This window comes from Hirundo rustica, chromosome 7, assembly GCF_015227805.2.
Source record: "Hirundo rustica isolate bHirRus1 chromosome 7, bHirRus1.pri.v3, whole genome shotgun sequence".
Classification (NCBI taxonomy): domain Eukaryota; kingdom Metazoa; phylum Chordata; class Aves; order Passeriformes; family Hirundinidae; genus Hirundo; species Hirundo rustica.
The window spans coordinates 30,965,542-30,978,721 of NC_053456.1; the positions used below are offsets into that span (position 1 = coordinate 30,965,542).

Here is a 13,180-nt window from a genome sequence, read left to right on the forward strand (position 1 = left end):
GTGAGGTCTAACATGAAGCTTGCAATTTTTCTTTGGCATAAAATGCGAGCTCAGTGTTACTGGATATGATAAGTGGTTGGCTAATATTTTTGGAAAATCCCATGAAGTGTCACAAGGGAGATACTCATCCTTAATGCACATGTTTCTCACTGGAGAAAGCAGTGCAGTGGTACAGCATAATCCTGGAACTTTTCCTGCAACAAGAGAGAGATTTGGCAGTTAGTATTTGTGATCCAATAAACTGGGACATAGGTTTTCAAAAATATACTCGGTGAGTTGTTACATCAGTTTTGTAGAAATCCAGGGCAAGGTCACGCAGAAATGTTGTCTGTAATTAATGCTCAGATGGTTCTGATTAAGTTTGTCAGGAGAGCTTTATTAGATAGAACATTTTTTTCTCAGCATGAATCATATTTTACAAAAAGACAGAAAATCGGGAAAAGATAAAGAGGAATTATCTGGGAACAGTGTTGCAGTGAGTATTAATAACCACTGTGTGCCGCAGTCCCAAAACTATGGAGTTCAGTAGAAAGTTCTCTTGAATGTCTTGTTCAGCAAAAGAGATATTATGGAAATGGAAACATCTTTGTCTTTCTAGCCCTGAAATTTGGATACAAGATCTGTCTTTTACAGCTTGCAAATGAATTCATCTGTGAATTTAGGAATCTTAATTCTCATAGTTGTTCACTGTGAATTATGTACATTTCAATTCAGGCATTAATAGCTGAACCAAGAGCTGTAACTTTGCTGAAGTCGGCAAACACATTATTAAAAAACTGCACCACAATTCCATAAAATGTGTGTGTATCACTTAAACCCCTGATATTTATAGTTATTTTGGTTTTGTTAAATGTTTTATGAGTAAAAAATACGTGTCATTCTAGACCCACAATTGCCTAGTGATGAGATACTAATCTGTGTGATCTAAACTGCTGAATTACAGCCTTGTGTGTCTTTCTTTCATAGGGCCCACTTGGCATAACTGGATCTCCAGGTTTTCCTGGTATTCCTGGTGTAAAGGTAAAAAATAAAATGAAAGTGTCTTTTTAAAATGTCTAACAACACACAACTAAAAATGTATATACTGGAGCACACAGAGCTCAGACTGACGTGTGTACAGATCCCCAGGAGCTACTGTGAAATCAATGTTAGTTGAGGCCTTCAGAAAGAAGAGAAAAGCCAAAGCCAAATGAAGCCATTGCAATTCCCCACTGTTAGGATACTTTGCTTTGCCTTTTGCTCATGTCAAGGGGTGATAAGATGCCTGCCATGCTGTGCTTCAGTAATCTTGTCCAGAATATTCAAATAGTAAGATACATTGCTGGAAGTGACGTTGTGAGTGCAAGTTGAAGACAGTATGAACGCAGGCCCTTCTAGTGCTGAAACTTCTAGTTTTGGCCCAGAACACTTTTTGAGGTGATCTAGACTGGTAGGGAAAATGCCTGAACCCAAACAGAGATGTGTGGTTCATCACAAGAGATCAAATTACAGTTACTACCATTTATGGCTTGGCGTGATTGGGTTGTGAAATGGAAAACTTCCATTTGCTGCAGAACTGCCTTTGTGGCACTTCCCTCTCTTGATTTTCAAGAAAGTGCTCTTTTTTTTTTTTTTCCCCTGCTTTTTAGCATTGAGCAAATGTCTTCAAAGGTAGAAAAGACAACTCGTACAGCTTCCTTATACTTCTTACTCATGCTCTGCATCCAGCTGCTCCTCTTTGTCCCTTTACACTCCCGAAACATCATAAGAAAATGTTATACAAGAAGAAGCTCTCAATTGGTCGTGTAGCCAAGATCAGCAGATGTTTTGTGTTGTTGTGAAGCTGGCAGCGTTCATAACCCTGTTTGGAAACAAGTCTTCATAACAGTATCAACTTAATCATAGAGTCATGGAATAGCAGGTTGGAAGGGGACCTCCAGGATCACCTGCTCCAACCTTTCTTGGAAAAAGCACAGTCTAGACAAGAGGAGTGTACAGTTAAATAAATACACTACAGCCCTTGCAGTGCATGTCATAAAAGGTTTTAGTATGGCTCAGCATGATTTTACCTAAGTAAATGTTTAAAAAAGCTGTCACATGATGAATCAGAGAGCTTTTGAAAAGGAGAAGCTACCTTCAAGTTTGATCATCAGATGATGTAAAATTGGAATAGCTGCTTTGAACTCATAAAATCTCAACAGATTATACAATGAAGATGTGGACTTGTTTTGTGAAGCTGTGATATTAACAGCCTTCAGTTCTAAAAGGCATATTTCCTATATAAAATTAAAATTCATAGAAGATGCTGGGAGGAATTTTTTATCATCCAGTCTAGTCTCACAGGGATTTGATATTTTATATAGTTCTGTAAAGATGAGTTCATCTCTGCTGTGCAAAAGAAACCACAAATCAACCAATCCCAGATGTGTTACCATATCTAAATCTCAAGCCTTGCTCTTAATGAAGGTTTTAAAAAAAAAAAAAAAAAAAAAAATCAACCTTGTAACATTACAGACACATAGTGGGATTTTAGAGAGACAGGTCTGTTCTTGATCTTCTCTGGGCTCCGGGATAGTGCTGCTTTTCTGCAGAGAGTTTCCTTGTCTTGTATACATAGAGGAAAAATCCTGTCTTTAATATTTGATTCAACCAGAAGTAATAGAAGCAAAATTAGCTAAGCAAAATTGTATTTGAAGGATAATAAACTACTTCAAACATGACTTGTTTTTCTGTTAGAAGCTCAGTATTCCTCCTGAGTTACTTTAGTGCGCTGCTTTTTAGAGTGAAATAATCTCCAGTTGTTTTCTCTCGTGGAATCCTAGGGTGAAGCAGGTCCAACAGGTCCTCGAGGTCCTGAAGGTCCTCAAGGACAAAGAGGTGAAACAGGTCCTCAGGGCCCAGCTGGGTCACAAGGTCTTCCTGTAAGTACATTGAATTGAGCTCCTCAGTGCTCGGCTCATGCATGTTCACCTGTTTATGGGGGGTTTTAGTGCCCCACCTGAAACTGTGCTTTACTGAAATTGTCTTTTTTCCCCAAGGAAAAGGTGTCTCATTCCTTTGTTTTGTGCTAATTGTATTGATAAGTATTAGTTATTTTAATAAAAGTTGGAAAACTGAAAGTTACACAGCTTGATACCATCTCAGTCCTCAAAGCACTTTAAAAATTAAGTTTAAACATAAGATCTTCAACATTAAAAATCTCATTAATTTGCATGCTTTATTCCCCTCTTTAGCATTTGCATATGTTGCTGCATTTATTTAATAGCCCTTATTTTCTGGTCTTGTAAAGTGCATAAAATAACTAGCTGCTTCTTTTGTGATTGATGCCTATCTCATTAAAATGATTTTTAATGATTGGTACCTTATCTTTAGGGCGCTGAAGGAACAGATGGTTCCCCCGGTGCAAAGGGCCCTACTGTAAGTAATCATATTTCCTGTTGAAGAAATTGCGTTGTGTAATTTATTTCCTTATTTTGATTGTGTTTCCTTACTGTGCTTCCTGTTTGTGTTTGTAGGGATCTCCAGGCACTGGAGGCCCCCATGGGTTACCAGGCCCCCCTGGTTCCCCAGGACCACAGGGAAGCACCGGCCCCCCTGGGATTCGAGGCCAGCCGGTAACGGGGTCTTTGGGAATTGCAGTGCCTGGCACGTGTGTCGCTCCGTGGAACCGAAGCAGGGATTAGCAGTGGGCTTCCTCTAAATACAGCAGTAGCATTCCAGGGAGAGTACTAAGACTCAGATCCTGTGAATCTGCTGTGTATCCAATATACTTCTTTGAAAAAGAAGTGTGTCTTTATAAACCTGGGAAAAGAGATTTATTTAAGTTTTTGTCTTGATAGCGTAATAATAAACAAGCACAATAAGGGTAGAGACAAACCATTATAAGCATCATATTATACTGCCTACAATTAGTGACTAAACCAGAAAATATTTGTTTCATGTCATAATACATAATGATGAAGGGTTTTATGCACTTTTAACTTTACTGGTGCTATTTGTGTGTTTTTTTCCAGGGAGACCCTGGTGTCCCAGGTTTCAAGGGAGAAGCAGGACCCAAAGGTGAACCTGTAAGTCTCCATATGCTTTTTAGGATGAAGAGGAAACTCAGAGACTTATAACCATGTAACTTTTGGGAGAAAACTGACTCTGCAGAGTTTGAGTTGGTTTATCAACCAATCTTCAGCTTTTCTTTCTCACCGGTTAAATAATCACTTAATAACTGACAAAAATATAGAGGTGAAGTAATAGATTCTTTAGCACTGTCTTTTCCTTTGAAAATTTCTATTAGAATCTCACTGAATTTTGACTCCTTTGTAGTTTGACCAAATACAAATTATTGTGGGTGATTATAAGAAGCGGTGTATAGCCCAACTGCAGAATTACAGTTTATTAGCTTATAAATATTGTAAAAGAGATGCTGAAAAACTGTTATTTTTAGCTAATCCAAAACCAACCTATTTTTTTCTCCTTTATTTGGAAAAAATATTCATAGTGTCCAGAAGACAGTCTGTTTCAATATGCCTGAGAAATGGTGAGCTTAACAATATTTTTAAAAATATTTTATTCTCACTAGGGCCCACAAGGTCCCCAGGGTCCCATTGGCCCCATAGGTGAAGAAGGGAAAAGAGGTCCTCGAGGTGATCCAGGGTCAGTAGGTCCACCGGGTCCTGTTGGAGAGAGGGTAAGAAATCTAGAGGAATAATATTTCTTAAAAGGTGCACTGCTAAGCTGAAAACCCTTTTGACCTGTCCATGGATGTTCTTACAGCTTGATTGTGGGTGTAGTCAAACCATATTTTCCTAGCAGTAGTTACTAGTGTGTGTTATTTTTTTACACTGGACACTTTTAAGTGGGGATTCATTGCCCAGGATAGTACGGTAGCAGAAAGGATGGAGATAGGACGAACTCATCTGCAGACTTTTTCCTACACCTGTCCAACTGCTCATCTTTGCTTTCAGTGAGGCAGTTCACAAAGAAGGAGCTGTCCAGCATGCACGAATGAGACACTGATATTTTTACCACTCTAAGTCATAACCCCCACCCCCCGCCCCCCAAGTTAAAGTACCAAAGTAAGCAAATTGTAAGGAAATGAACTGAATCTTTAATAAAGTAAATCTGGTCCTTTATTTGTAATGAACTATGTAAAAAATAATTGTCTCATATCTACTGCTTTTCCTAGGGTGCTCCTGGTAACCGTGGTTTTCCAGGTTCTGATGGCTTGCCTGGACCAAAGGTAAATGAAATTAGTGTCCATCTTTTATTGTGTAGTTTGTTAAATCTTCATGCATCCAGACACATAAAAAGGAAGTGTTCTATTAAAAATACCTGCTTCTGGGCAAAAAGGAAGATACAATTTACAAATGCCAGTAGCGGGGTCTGAATGTTTTGAGACAAAATTTTTTTGGGGAAAAGTCACTTCCAGTTCCCATGATGTTCAGCTTTGCTTGCCTGTCCCTGGCTTAACGCTCCCTCATTTTGAAATGTGCACAGATAGACCTGTTTTATAGTGCTTTATGTATTGCCATGTAGGAGGGGGCTCTGTAAAAAATTGTCTGTTCTTAGTGTGTGGTGTGATTTTCTAGACCTGTCCCTTAAAAAGGATTGTTTTTATCTGGCTTTCCTAACTACTTTAACACTTCCAGGGAAGTGACTCACATAGGCATTTGTCTTGTACTTGTGTAAATTCCTAACTTCTTGGTAAAAATACAGGGATCCTAAAATCCTTATATAAACTTGGTTTAAGGAAGAAACAAATTTTAAGTAATAATTTTGGGGAGAAAAGATAATAATTAGGAAACTAATAATAGCAAAAGTACTAATGATTTGTAACTGTTTGCAAAAACAGGTTCTTAATAGAAGATACTGGTTTTATTTAACTTTCTCTTGTTGTCACTGTTCTAGCTGTTGACTAGTAGCTCACTGGTGTCTTTCTAGGGAGCCCAAGGAGAGCGTGGTCCAGCAGGATCTTCTGGACCTAAAGGAGGTCAGGGAGATCCTGGACGTCCTGGTGAACCTGGCCTTCCAGGTGCAAGGGTAAGGGACTGATAGCAGTACCCCATAAACCATGGTACCTTTCTTTTTCGAAAGGCACCAGTGAATGTTTGGGAATCCAGAAGCTGTTATACAAGGGCAGACTGGTTTCAGTGGGGCTAAAGGCCAAAAGACCTGTCTTTATTTCCTGATGATGTTGGGAAGCACAGGTTTTATCTTAGAAAAAGGAGAAATAGCTCTGATTGAGAACAGCTGATGGAAATGAAGGACGTGTGTTTTGTAAAGCGCAATTGCCACAGGTAACATGGATTGAAGGCCAACCTTCATTAAATTGGTGATTGATAGCATAGAAGATTGAGTGGTACATATCACCTAGGGATTTTTTTTCAGGAAAACAATTGGGGGACAATTCAAAGTATCAGAAAAGGGGATAAAAGGAGCAGTAAAATGTGATCTAGATCATGGCAGAAATAAAGATGAGCCTGTTGAGAAGCTCAAGAGGTGTAAAGCAAGAAAAGAGGGAATAGGAAGAAGGAAGATCAGAGACAGTGAGGGATGAAGTGAAATGAAGATAAGGATGAAGACCTTTGACCTAGAGAAGTTAGTAATTTGGGATTTATTTATATTTCTTTATTGTTATAGAATGAGGGACCTAACCGTAACTCCAATACTATTCCTGTTTTTAGGGTTTGACAGGAAATCCAGGTGTTCAAGGCCCTGAAGGAAAACTTGGCCCCTTGGTAAGTGACAAAAAGTAGTTTTTTCATTTAATATCGCAGTAATTCAAAGGTCCCACCTCACTGAAATTGCTTTTATTAACATGAGTTTTCTTTATTTATTAAGGTTCATCTTCTCTTTTGATAGTTCACTTTACTTTCCTAACTTCAAAATTATTACCAATAACATGTTTAGTTTTGTCTGTGTATCAGTGTCCTTTGCTTACCAGCTGCTGCATCACAGTTAAATGGTTGAACTAAATATTTTTCTAAGTTGTCACTTTAAGGACACAATAAATTATTTGTATGCAATTCAGTTCTAATAATTGCATAGTATTGGGTTAAATCAGCTGTATGGCTATTGCTATGTCTGCTCTAAAGACATTTTGACTGATAAGTGAAGCCCCAAACCAGGTTAATGTTATTTTCTTTCTATATACAAGCATTTCCTTTGGATTACTAAGCTCATATGAATAAATATATTTAAAGTGTAATGTTAAAAATGCTTTATGTCTTCAGGGTGCTCCTGGGGAAGATGGACGTCCAGGTCCAGCAGGTTCCATAGGAATCAGAGGTCAGCCAGGCAGCATGGGCCTTCCTGGGCCAAAGGGTGGTAGCGTGAGTATGGCAACCCTTGTTTTACTTTAGCCATTTTTGAGTATTTTAATGGATGAAAAAACATCTGAACCCGGTAATTTTTATTTCTGCAATTTAGGGTGATCCTGGAAAAGCTGGGGAAGCAGGCAATGCAGGAGTCCCAGGACAGAGAGTGAGTGTGGCCGTTATTCGCAGTGATTACGGAAAACGGTGCTTTTCTGTTATGTGCGCTCACTATACAAGATTTCTTCCCCTGTCCTTTTAATGTAGGGAGCCCCTGGTAAAGATGGTGAAGTTGGCCCTTCCGGTCCTGTTGGCCCACCAGTAAGTCAGCTTTTACCTCTCTGCCTGCCTGGCACTCTGTCCACTCCTCTTTCCTTCTGCTCTTACCAACCTTCATGCCAGTTGTTGATTCCAAGCCAAAAATTCCAAGAACATTTAAAGAAAAAATTGTCCTAGAAAAAATTATAGCTTTGTATTAAAGTATATATATTACTAGTCTGTTTCCTTTTACTAACCATTACAAAGAAGTAAAAAATTATGATAGTTAATTTTCTCATCTTTCTTGGTTTTAATGGAAATCAGTGTTTTCCTGTTACCAGAGAACTTTAGAGGAAGGATCTTAAAGAAATGATACATATCTTACTACATCTTTTAGATATGCCATCTTGTCCTTGGATAAGTAAAAATGTATAATAAATAAATACCTAATTGAAAATATGCATATTCAGAGAAAATAAAAATTGTAGAGCCTGTATATATATTCCTCTTCTGTTTACTTTTGTATTACTTATTATTCCTTTACTTACTTATTGCTTTTTTTTTTGTGTAGGGTCTGGCAGGAGAAAGAGGAGAACAAGGCCCTCCAGGTCCTACAGGGTTTCAGGTATGTGCATTCATTTTTATCTTTTTTTAAATTAAGAAATAAATAGCCATGTCTTTAGCAACTTAAATTTGAGAAATTCAGTCAAGTGATGTATAATACAACACAACTTCAGAACTAAGGCAAGGATGTTCAGAATAGTTAATGATCCATAACTTTCATATCAGCTGTGCACTGAACTGACAAAGGTTTAAATATCTGTATTTAATACAAGCTCTGTATGCCTTGAGAAAACCTTTGATGATAATCAGTTTTACTTCGAAGATTTTCCAAAAAAGTTCCAAATATGTAGCAAAACAATTGTCTTGATGATGAAGTATTATTTAAATCAATATCTGTTTATAGAGAACTTTACTTTTAGGGCTGTGATGTCCTGCAAATGTTAAGAAAGAGCTGCCATCTCATTTAGAGAGGGGGAAACACTTTGGTGCAATATTTATATAACTCTTTCCCTTGGGGATCTCTGAGGGTGTGCTCTTGTACTGAGAGTGCTTCAACATTCATGATCTTGGTGTCCTAGTTAAGTCTGGATTTACATAACTTTCTGTAATGTAAGTGACCATTTAATTTACTTTTTACAGGGCTTGCCTGGGCCACCAGGTCCTCCAGGTGAGGGAGGAAAGCCAGGTGATCAGGTAATGTATGTGCAACATAACATTAAAAAGAATGCAATTTATAAAGTAGTTTTACATTTTCTTCTCTTTCTAATTGAGTTTCCCACTCTGCTTCAAAATACTTACTGATTGATGTAGTCTGCAAGCTATCCAAGAGCTGCTTTGGCATAAAATAATTATGAGAATCTGTGTTCTTGGACTGAGCTGGGCTATCACCTCTTGTCACTGACAGATAGGATTTAGAACTGGCCATCTACATTCACAGTACTTTGGAAATAAAAATGTTTGTCTCTAATTTCTATAACTATAAAGTTATGAATAATATGATTTCATAATGATAATGGTGAATTTTTGCTCTTAGGGTGTGCCTGGAGATCCTGGAGCTGTTGGTCCACTGGGCCCCAGGGTAAGTGTTTTCTTTCAGAGTTTAAATATTCATAACAGTTCTCTGAGGTTGGAAGTTGATGCGTACTATGGACTTTAACAGCTTAAAGTTAGTATTTGACCTCCCCACCAACAAAATGGTTGTAAATATGGATATGTTTTAAGGTAGTTTCTGTAAAATCTACCACCTTTAATGATTTTGTAGCTCCTGAAGTAGCGTTGAGTACTAGCTGCTAAATGATTTGGGTTATGCTGTGAAATGAGAGTTTTTAGTTTGCTGAACAAAATATTTTCCTCACCTCTAACAGTAAAAGCATAAAGCTCGGTATTATTTAATCAGTTCTCCTAGAATTTGTTCACAGGCCCTACTGCACTGAGGGTGTATTTAGGATTTTGTCTAGAATTCTACCAGAATTCTACCCTGCCTTGTAAATAAATGCTAATCTTCCATTCTGTAGGGAGAACGTGGCAATCCAGGGGAAAGGGGAGAACCAGGTGCCTCAGGTCTCCAGGGAGAAAAGGGTATGGCTGGAGGCCACGGTCCTGATGGCCCAAAGGTAAACTGAGTAGAGATTTGCATTGCTGCAGTGATGTGATGTATAATTCTGCTCATTTGCATGAACATAAGAGAGATATTTTTTATTATAAATATGAAAGGCATCTCCATTGTATAAGGAAGGACACACAATTCCAATTATAACAATATTAATAACCTGCAACACACTTAAATTTTGAGAATTCAGAGTAGAACTGGGCAAAGCCATTTCTGAACTTCAGAAAACCTTCTAGCAATGTTGTAAGAGCCATGCCAGTTTACACAAAGATACGTGGCAGGGCTACGCAGGTAAAGGAATGCTGAAAGCTTCATGCTTACATGCATGTACCTGCTATGGTTGTGATTAGACCAGCAAAGTCAGATCAAGTGCCTCTAGTTATGTGAGACCTGTAATAGACATGAACATCTCTGCCCCTGCCAACTTCTACCTCTACCTAGTTTCTATATTAAACCTATGTAACATCAAGGTCAAGGATGAAAGATTCTCAAGCTTCTTTTTTTGTCTGTTTTTCTCTCCAGTATGCACTGATTAAATATTAATGTATTTGGAAGAACTACGAAATTACAGTTGAACTTCCTGAGTAACACAATGGGAAAAGAAAAGTATTTGGATGTGAATAAAGTCCAAATTTCAGATAAAATTATTACTTAAAACTGTACCCCAGAGACTTCAGCACAGGCACAACATGTTCTGCAGCCTGGAGACAAAGATGCTTCTCAGATGAATAGCAGCAACTTGTTTTTTGTTCCAGGGAAGCCCAGGCCCTAGTGGGACACCTGGGGATCCAGGCCCACCGGGCCTTCAGGGCATGCCTGGAGAGAGAGGGATTGCTGGAACACCTGGCCCTAAGGGTGATAGAGTAAGTCTGTTTATTGCTATCCTCCTGAGCAGAATGACCTGTCCCTTAACACTGCTGTTATTCCAGGGTTATTCCAATGACCTCCTCAGCGTTCAGTGCCATAACTGGGACTTTGTGGGTGTTTTCCATAGGGCGGCGTAGGTGAGAAAGGTGCTGAAGGTACAGCTGGCAACGATGGGGCACGAGTAAGTAAATCTGACACTCTCTTTAGACCTACTCTTCACACATGGGTTTGTTTGCTGTGCTAGAGGACTCAGCTTGTAGAGTTAAACACTGTGCAGTGTTATCATGGTGTGTAATGGGTTTACACTCATTACCTCACCCTCCAAATTTTCAAGTTTTTCAAGACTGCTGTGCACAACATTTTAGGGTGTCAGTGTTCTGACACTCTTTGATATCATCAATAATGTGAGTTAAGGGCTCAGTGGAAGGGATTCACAGTTGATTTGGGATTCGTCTAAGTCGACTACAGTAAAAAATACGAAAAAATGAACAGCCAGAGATGAATAAGTGAAAAGTAAACCTTCCAGCTCTCAGTCTTGGACTAAGGCAGATGCCTCCTTATTGTCTGCATTGAGATGCCTGTGTCCTGAACTTCACAGGTGAAAATTGCTGTAAGTCTTCTAAGTTTCTCACATAAGCAGTAAGTTGCTAGCACTTCTGGAAAATTTGGAATCTCCCTTGCATTAATAAGGTCTTTAGTCTGCTCAAGATGTGTTCAAGACACATTGCACACACCACACACTCTGCTGCACAGACCAACTGACCAATAATCCCAATTGCACTGGGGTTTTTTTGTGTGCACTGACCATTTTTCATTCCCAGATATTATTTGAGGTACTTTTTACATGAATTGAGAATATATCTGAGATTCTTGGGTTTGTGCAGACCAGTGGGAGTACTAGCTGCTAAGGGTTTGGAAATCTGAGGTACAGTTGAGGATCCTGTCTGGACTAAATTTATTGTTAAAGGGGAAAAAGTATTTTGAGAAACCCTACTATACAGAAGCTCTAATGCAATTATCATCTGTGAGCTGGAACTGATTATCTAAATCAAATATTTTCCAAAGAGACAGAACAATTCTTAATCGTTGTAAGGGATGTTTAGAGCTTACAGTAGTTAATGAACAGGTAATGGTGAGCTGAAGGATCATTATGTGGAGTTGGTGGGTTTGAATGGAGAGTTTGCAACCTGTTTGCCTGCCTTATGAAGAGATAAAGGACATTTTTGAGTAGTTTGTAAGATCTAACAGAAACTTCAGAAAAAAATGATGGGTGCTTTAAAATTAATTAAGAAAGGTAAATACTAACGTGAAAGAAACAGAGGTCTCTGCAAGTGGGGTAAAAAGACTTGATTTCTTTTTGAGAGAGTGAAATAAAGCTGGGGCACCTTTTTTTTTTTTTTTTTAAAATATCATTGGCCTTATTCATGAATCCTGCATAAAGCAGAGGATGAACTTAGGGAAGAAAGAGAGAATGAAGGAAAGCAGATCTTTTGTGGGGAGTTCAGTCATTGGGAGAGGAAATGCAAGTCATTTTAGAAAACGAAGACAAAAATGTTTCCAGAGATAAAGCAGAAGAATTCAAGGGAATGGTAATAGAGGATAAGTTTTAAATTATCCTTTTTTGAGCATCACTTTTCTAACTTCCTTTCATCCTTGTTTGTTCTAAAGGGTCTCCCTGGTCCAATAGGCCCAATGGGTCCAGCAGGTCCCACTGGTGAAAAGGTAAACATATTTTTATTTCATTCCCTCCTGAAGTTTCTTAAAATTATCAGACTTCAGTAGTGTTTTAATGACCAAACAAGTAAGTTACTTGGGAAATAAAAGCCTTTCATTTTACTTTAAGGGTGAACCAGGTCCTCGAGGTCTAGTTGGTCCACCTGGTTCTCGTGGAAACCCTGTGAGTAAACATGCTTCATTTTTGCCTGGTATAAGTTAGCAATACCTATTGCTGATCCAAACTCCAGGCGTTTTCCGTATTTGCTGATATATTTTCCCCTTTTTCTTTCCCTTTCTCTGTAGCCAAATGTGAAGTTCTGACTTGTTGCTGTGCGCTTGCAAAAGTATTACCAGATTTTTTTCCTCTGATCTATACCTGTTTTAGGGCAAACATTATAGTGTTACCCTCACTTACCTGATTCCTGAAACTATGCCACCACTTGTAATTGTGTCAATGTTTTTAAAAACATGCCTCTATCAGATACCACTGTACATAAATATTTAATGGGCAAAGCACAGAGGTAATCCTTAGTTCATCCACTTATGTAACTCTTGTCATCTTCCATCTATTAATGATTTGAAGTATTTTAAGGATTGACTTCATTTAGGGAATTAGAGGCGCAGCCCTTCTAGATCCTTCATACTGCTTGAAGTTGATTATGTCCCTGTCATAAATCAGAACTTACTTCCAGTATAACTTGGAGCAGCTTCCACCCTTTTAGGGAGTGCTGGAGTTTGCAGCCTTCAGCTACTTCTTTTCCAAGCAAATGTTGTGTGGAAAGCTCAGTCAAAGCCTGTTGTGACCTTACAGAAGAGAACGTCTTTGAACTATGTTTTTTTTCCCCAGTGTGATTGGAGTGGTGGGTTGAATGAAGTGTGT

At 38.5% G+C, this 13,180-nt stretch overlaps 1 protein-coding gene across 5 annotated transcripts in view; it reads left to right on the plus strand.

The window, feature by feature from the left end:
- COL5A2 (collagen type V alpha 2 chain) overlaps window positions 1–13,180 on the plus strand; it is a 151,317-nt gene that overhangs the window by 123,207 nt on the left and 14,930 nt on the right. For all 5 annotated transcript variants that reach the window (XM_058421321.1, XM_058421322.1, XM_040069422.2 and 2 more), the window contains 20 exons: window positions 967–1,020; window positions 2,802–2,900; window positions 3,352–3,396; window positions 3,495–3,593; window positions 3,993–4,046; window positions 4,553–4,660; window positions 5,159–5,212; window positions 5,914–6,012; window positions 6,657–6,710; window positions 7,206–7,304; window positions 7,402–7,455; window positions 7,554–7,607; window positions 8,116–8,169; window positions 8,748–8,801; window positions 9,142–9,186; window positions 9,623–9,721; window positions 10,473–10,580; window positions 10,712–10,765; window positions 12,253–12,306; window positions 12,428–12,481. In XM_058421321.1, coding sequence (XP_058277304.1) covers window positions 967–1,020; window positions 2,802–2,900; window positions 3,352–3,396; window positions 3,495–3,593; window positions 3,993–4,046; window positions 4,553–4,660; window positions 5,159–5,212; window positions 5,914–6,012; window positions 6,657–6,710; window positions 7,206–7,304; window positions 7,402–7,455; window positions 7,554–7,607; window positions 8,116–8,169; window positions 8,748–8,801; window positions 9,142–9,186; window positions 9,623–9,721; window positions 10,473–10,580; window positions 10,712–10,765; window positions 12,253–12,306; window positions 12,428–12,481 — 1,395 coding nt within the window. The remainder of the gene's footprint in view (window positions 1–966; window positions 1,021–2,801; window positions 2,901–3,351; window positions 3,397–3,494; window positions 3,594–3,992; window positions 4,047–4,552; window positions 4,661–5,158; window positions 5,213–5,913; window positions 6,013–6,656; window positions 6,711–7,205; window positions 7,305–7,401; window positions 7,456–7,553; window positions 7,608–8,115; window positions 8,170–8,747; window positions 8,802–9,141; window positions 9,187–9,622; window positions 9,722–10,472; window positions 10,581–10,711; window positions 10,766–12,252; window positions 12,307–12,427; window positions 12,482–13,180) is intronic.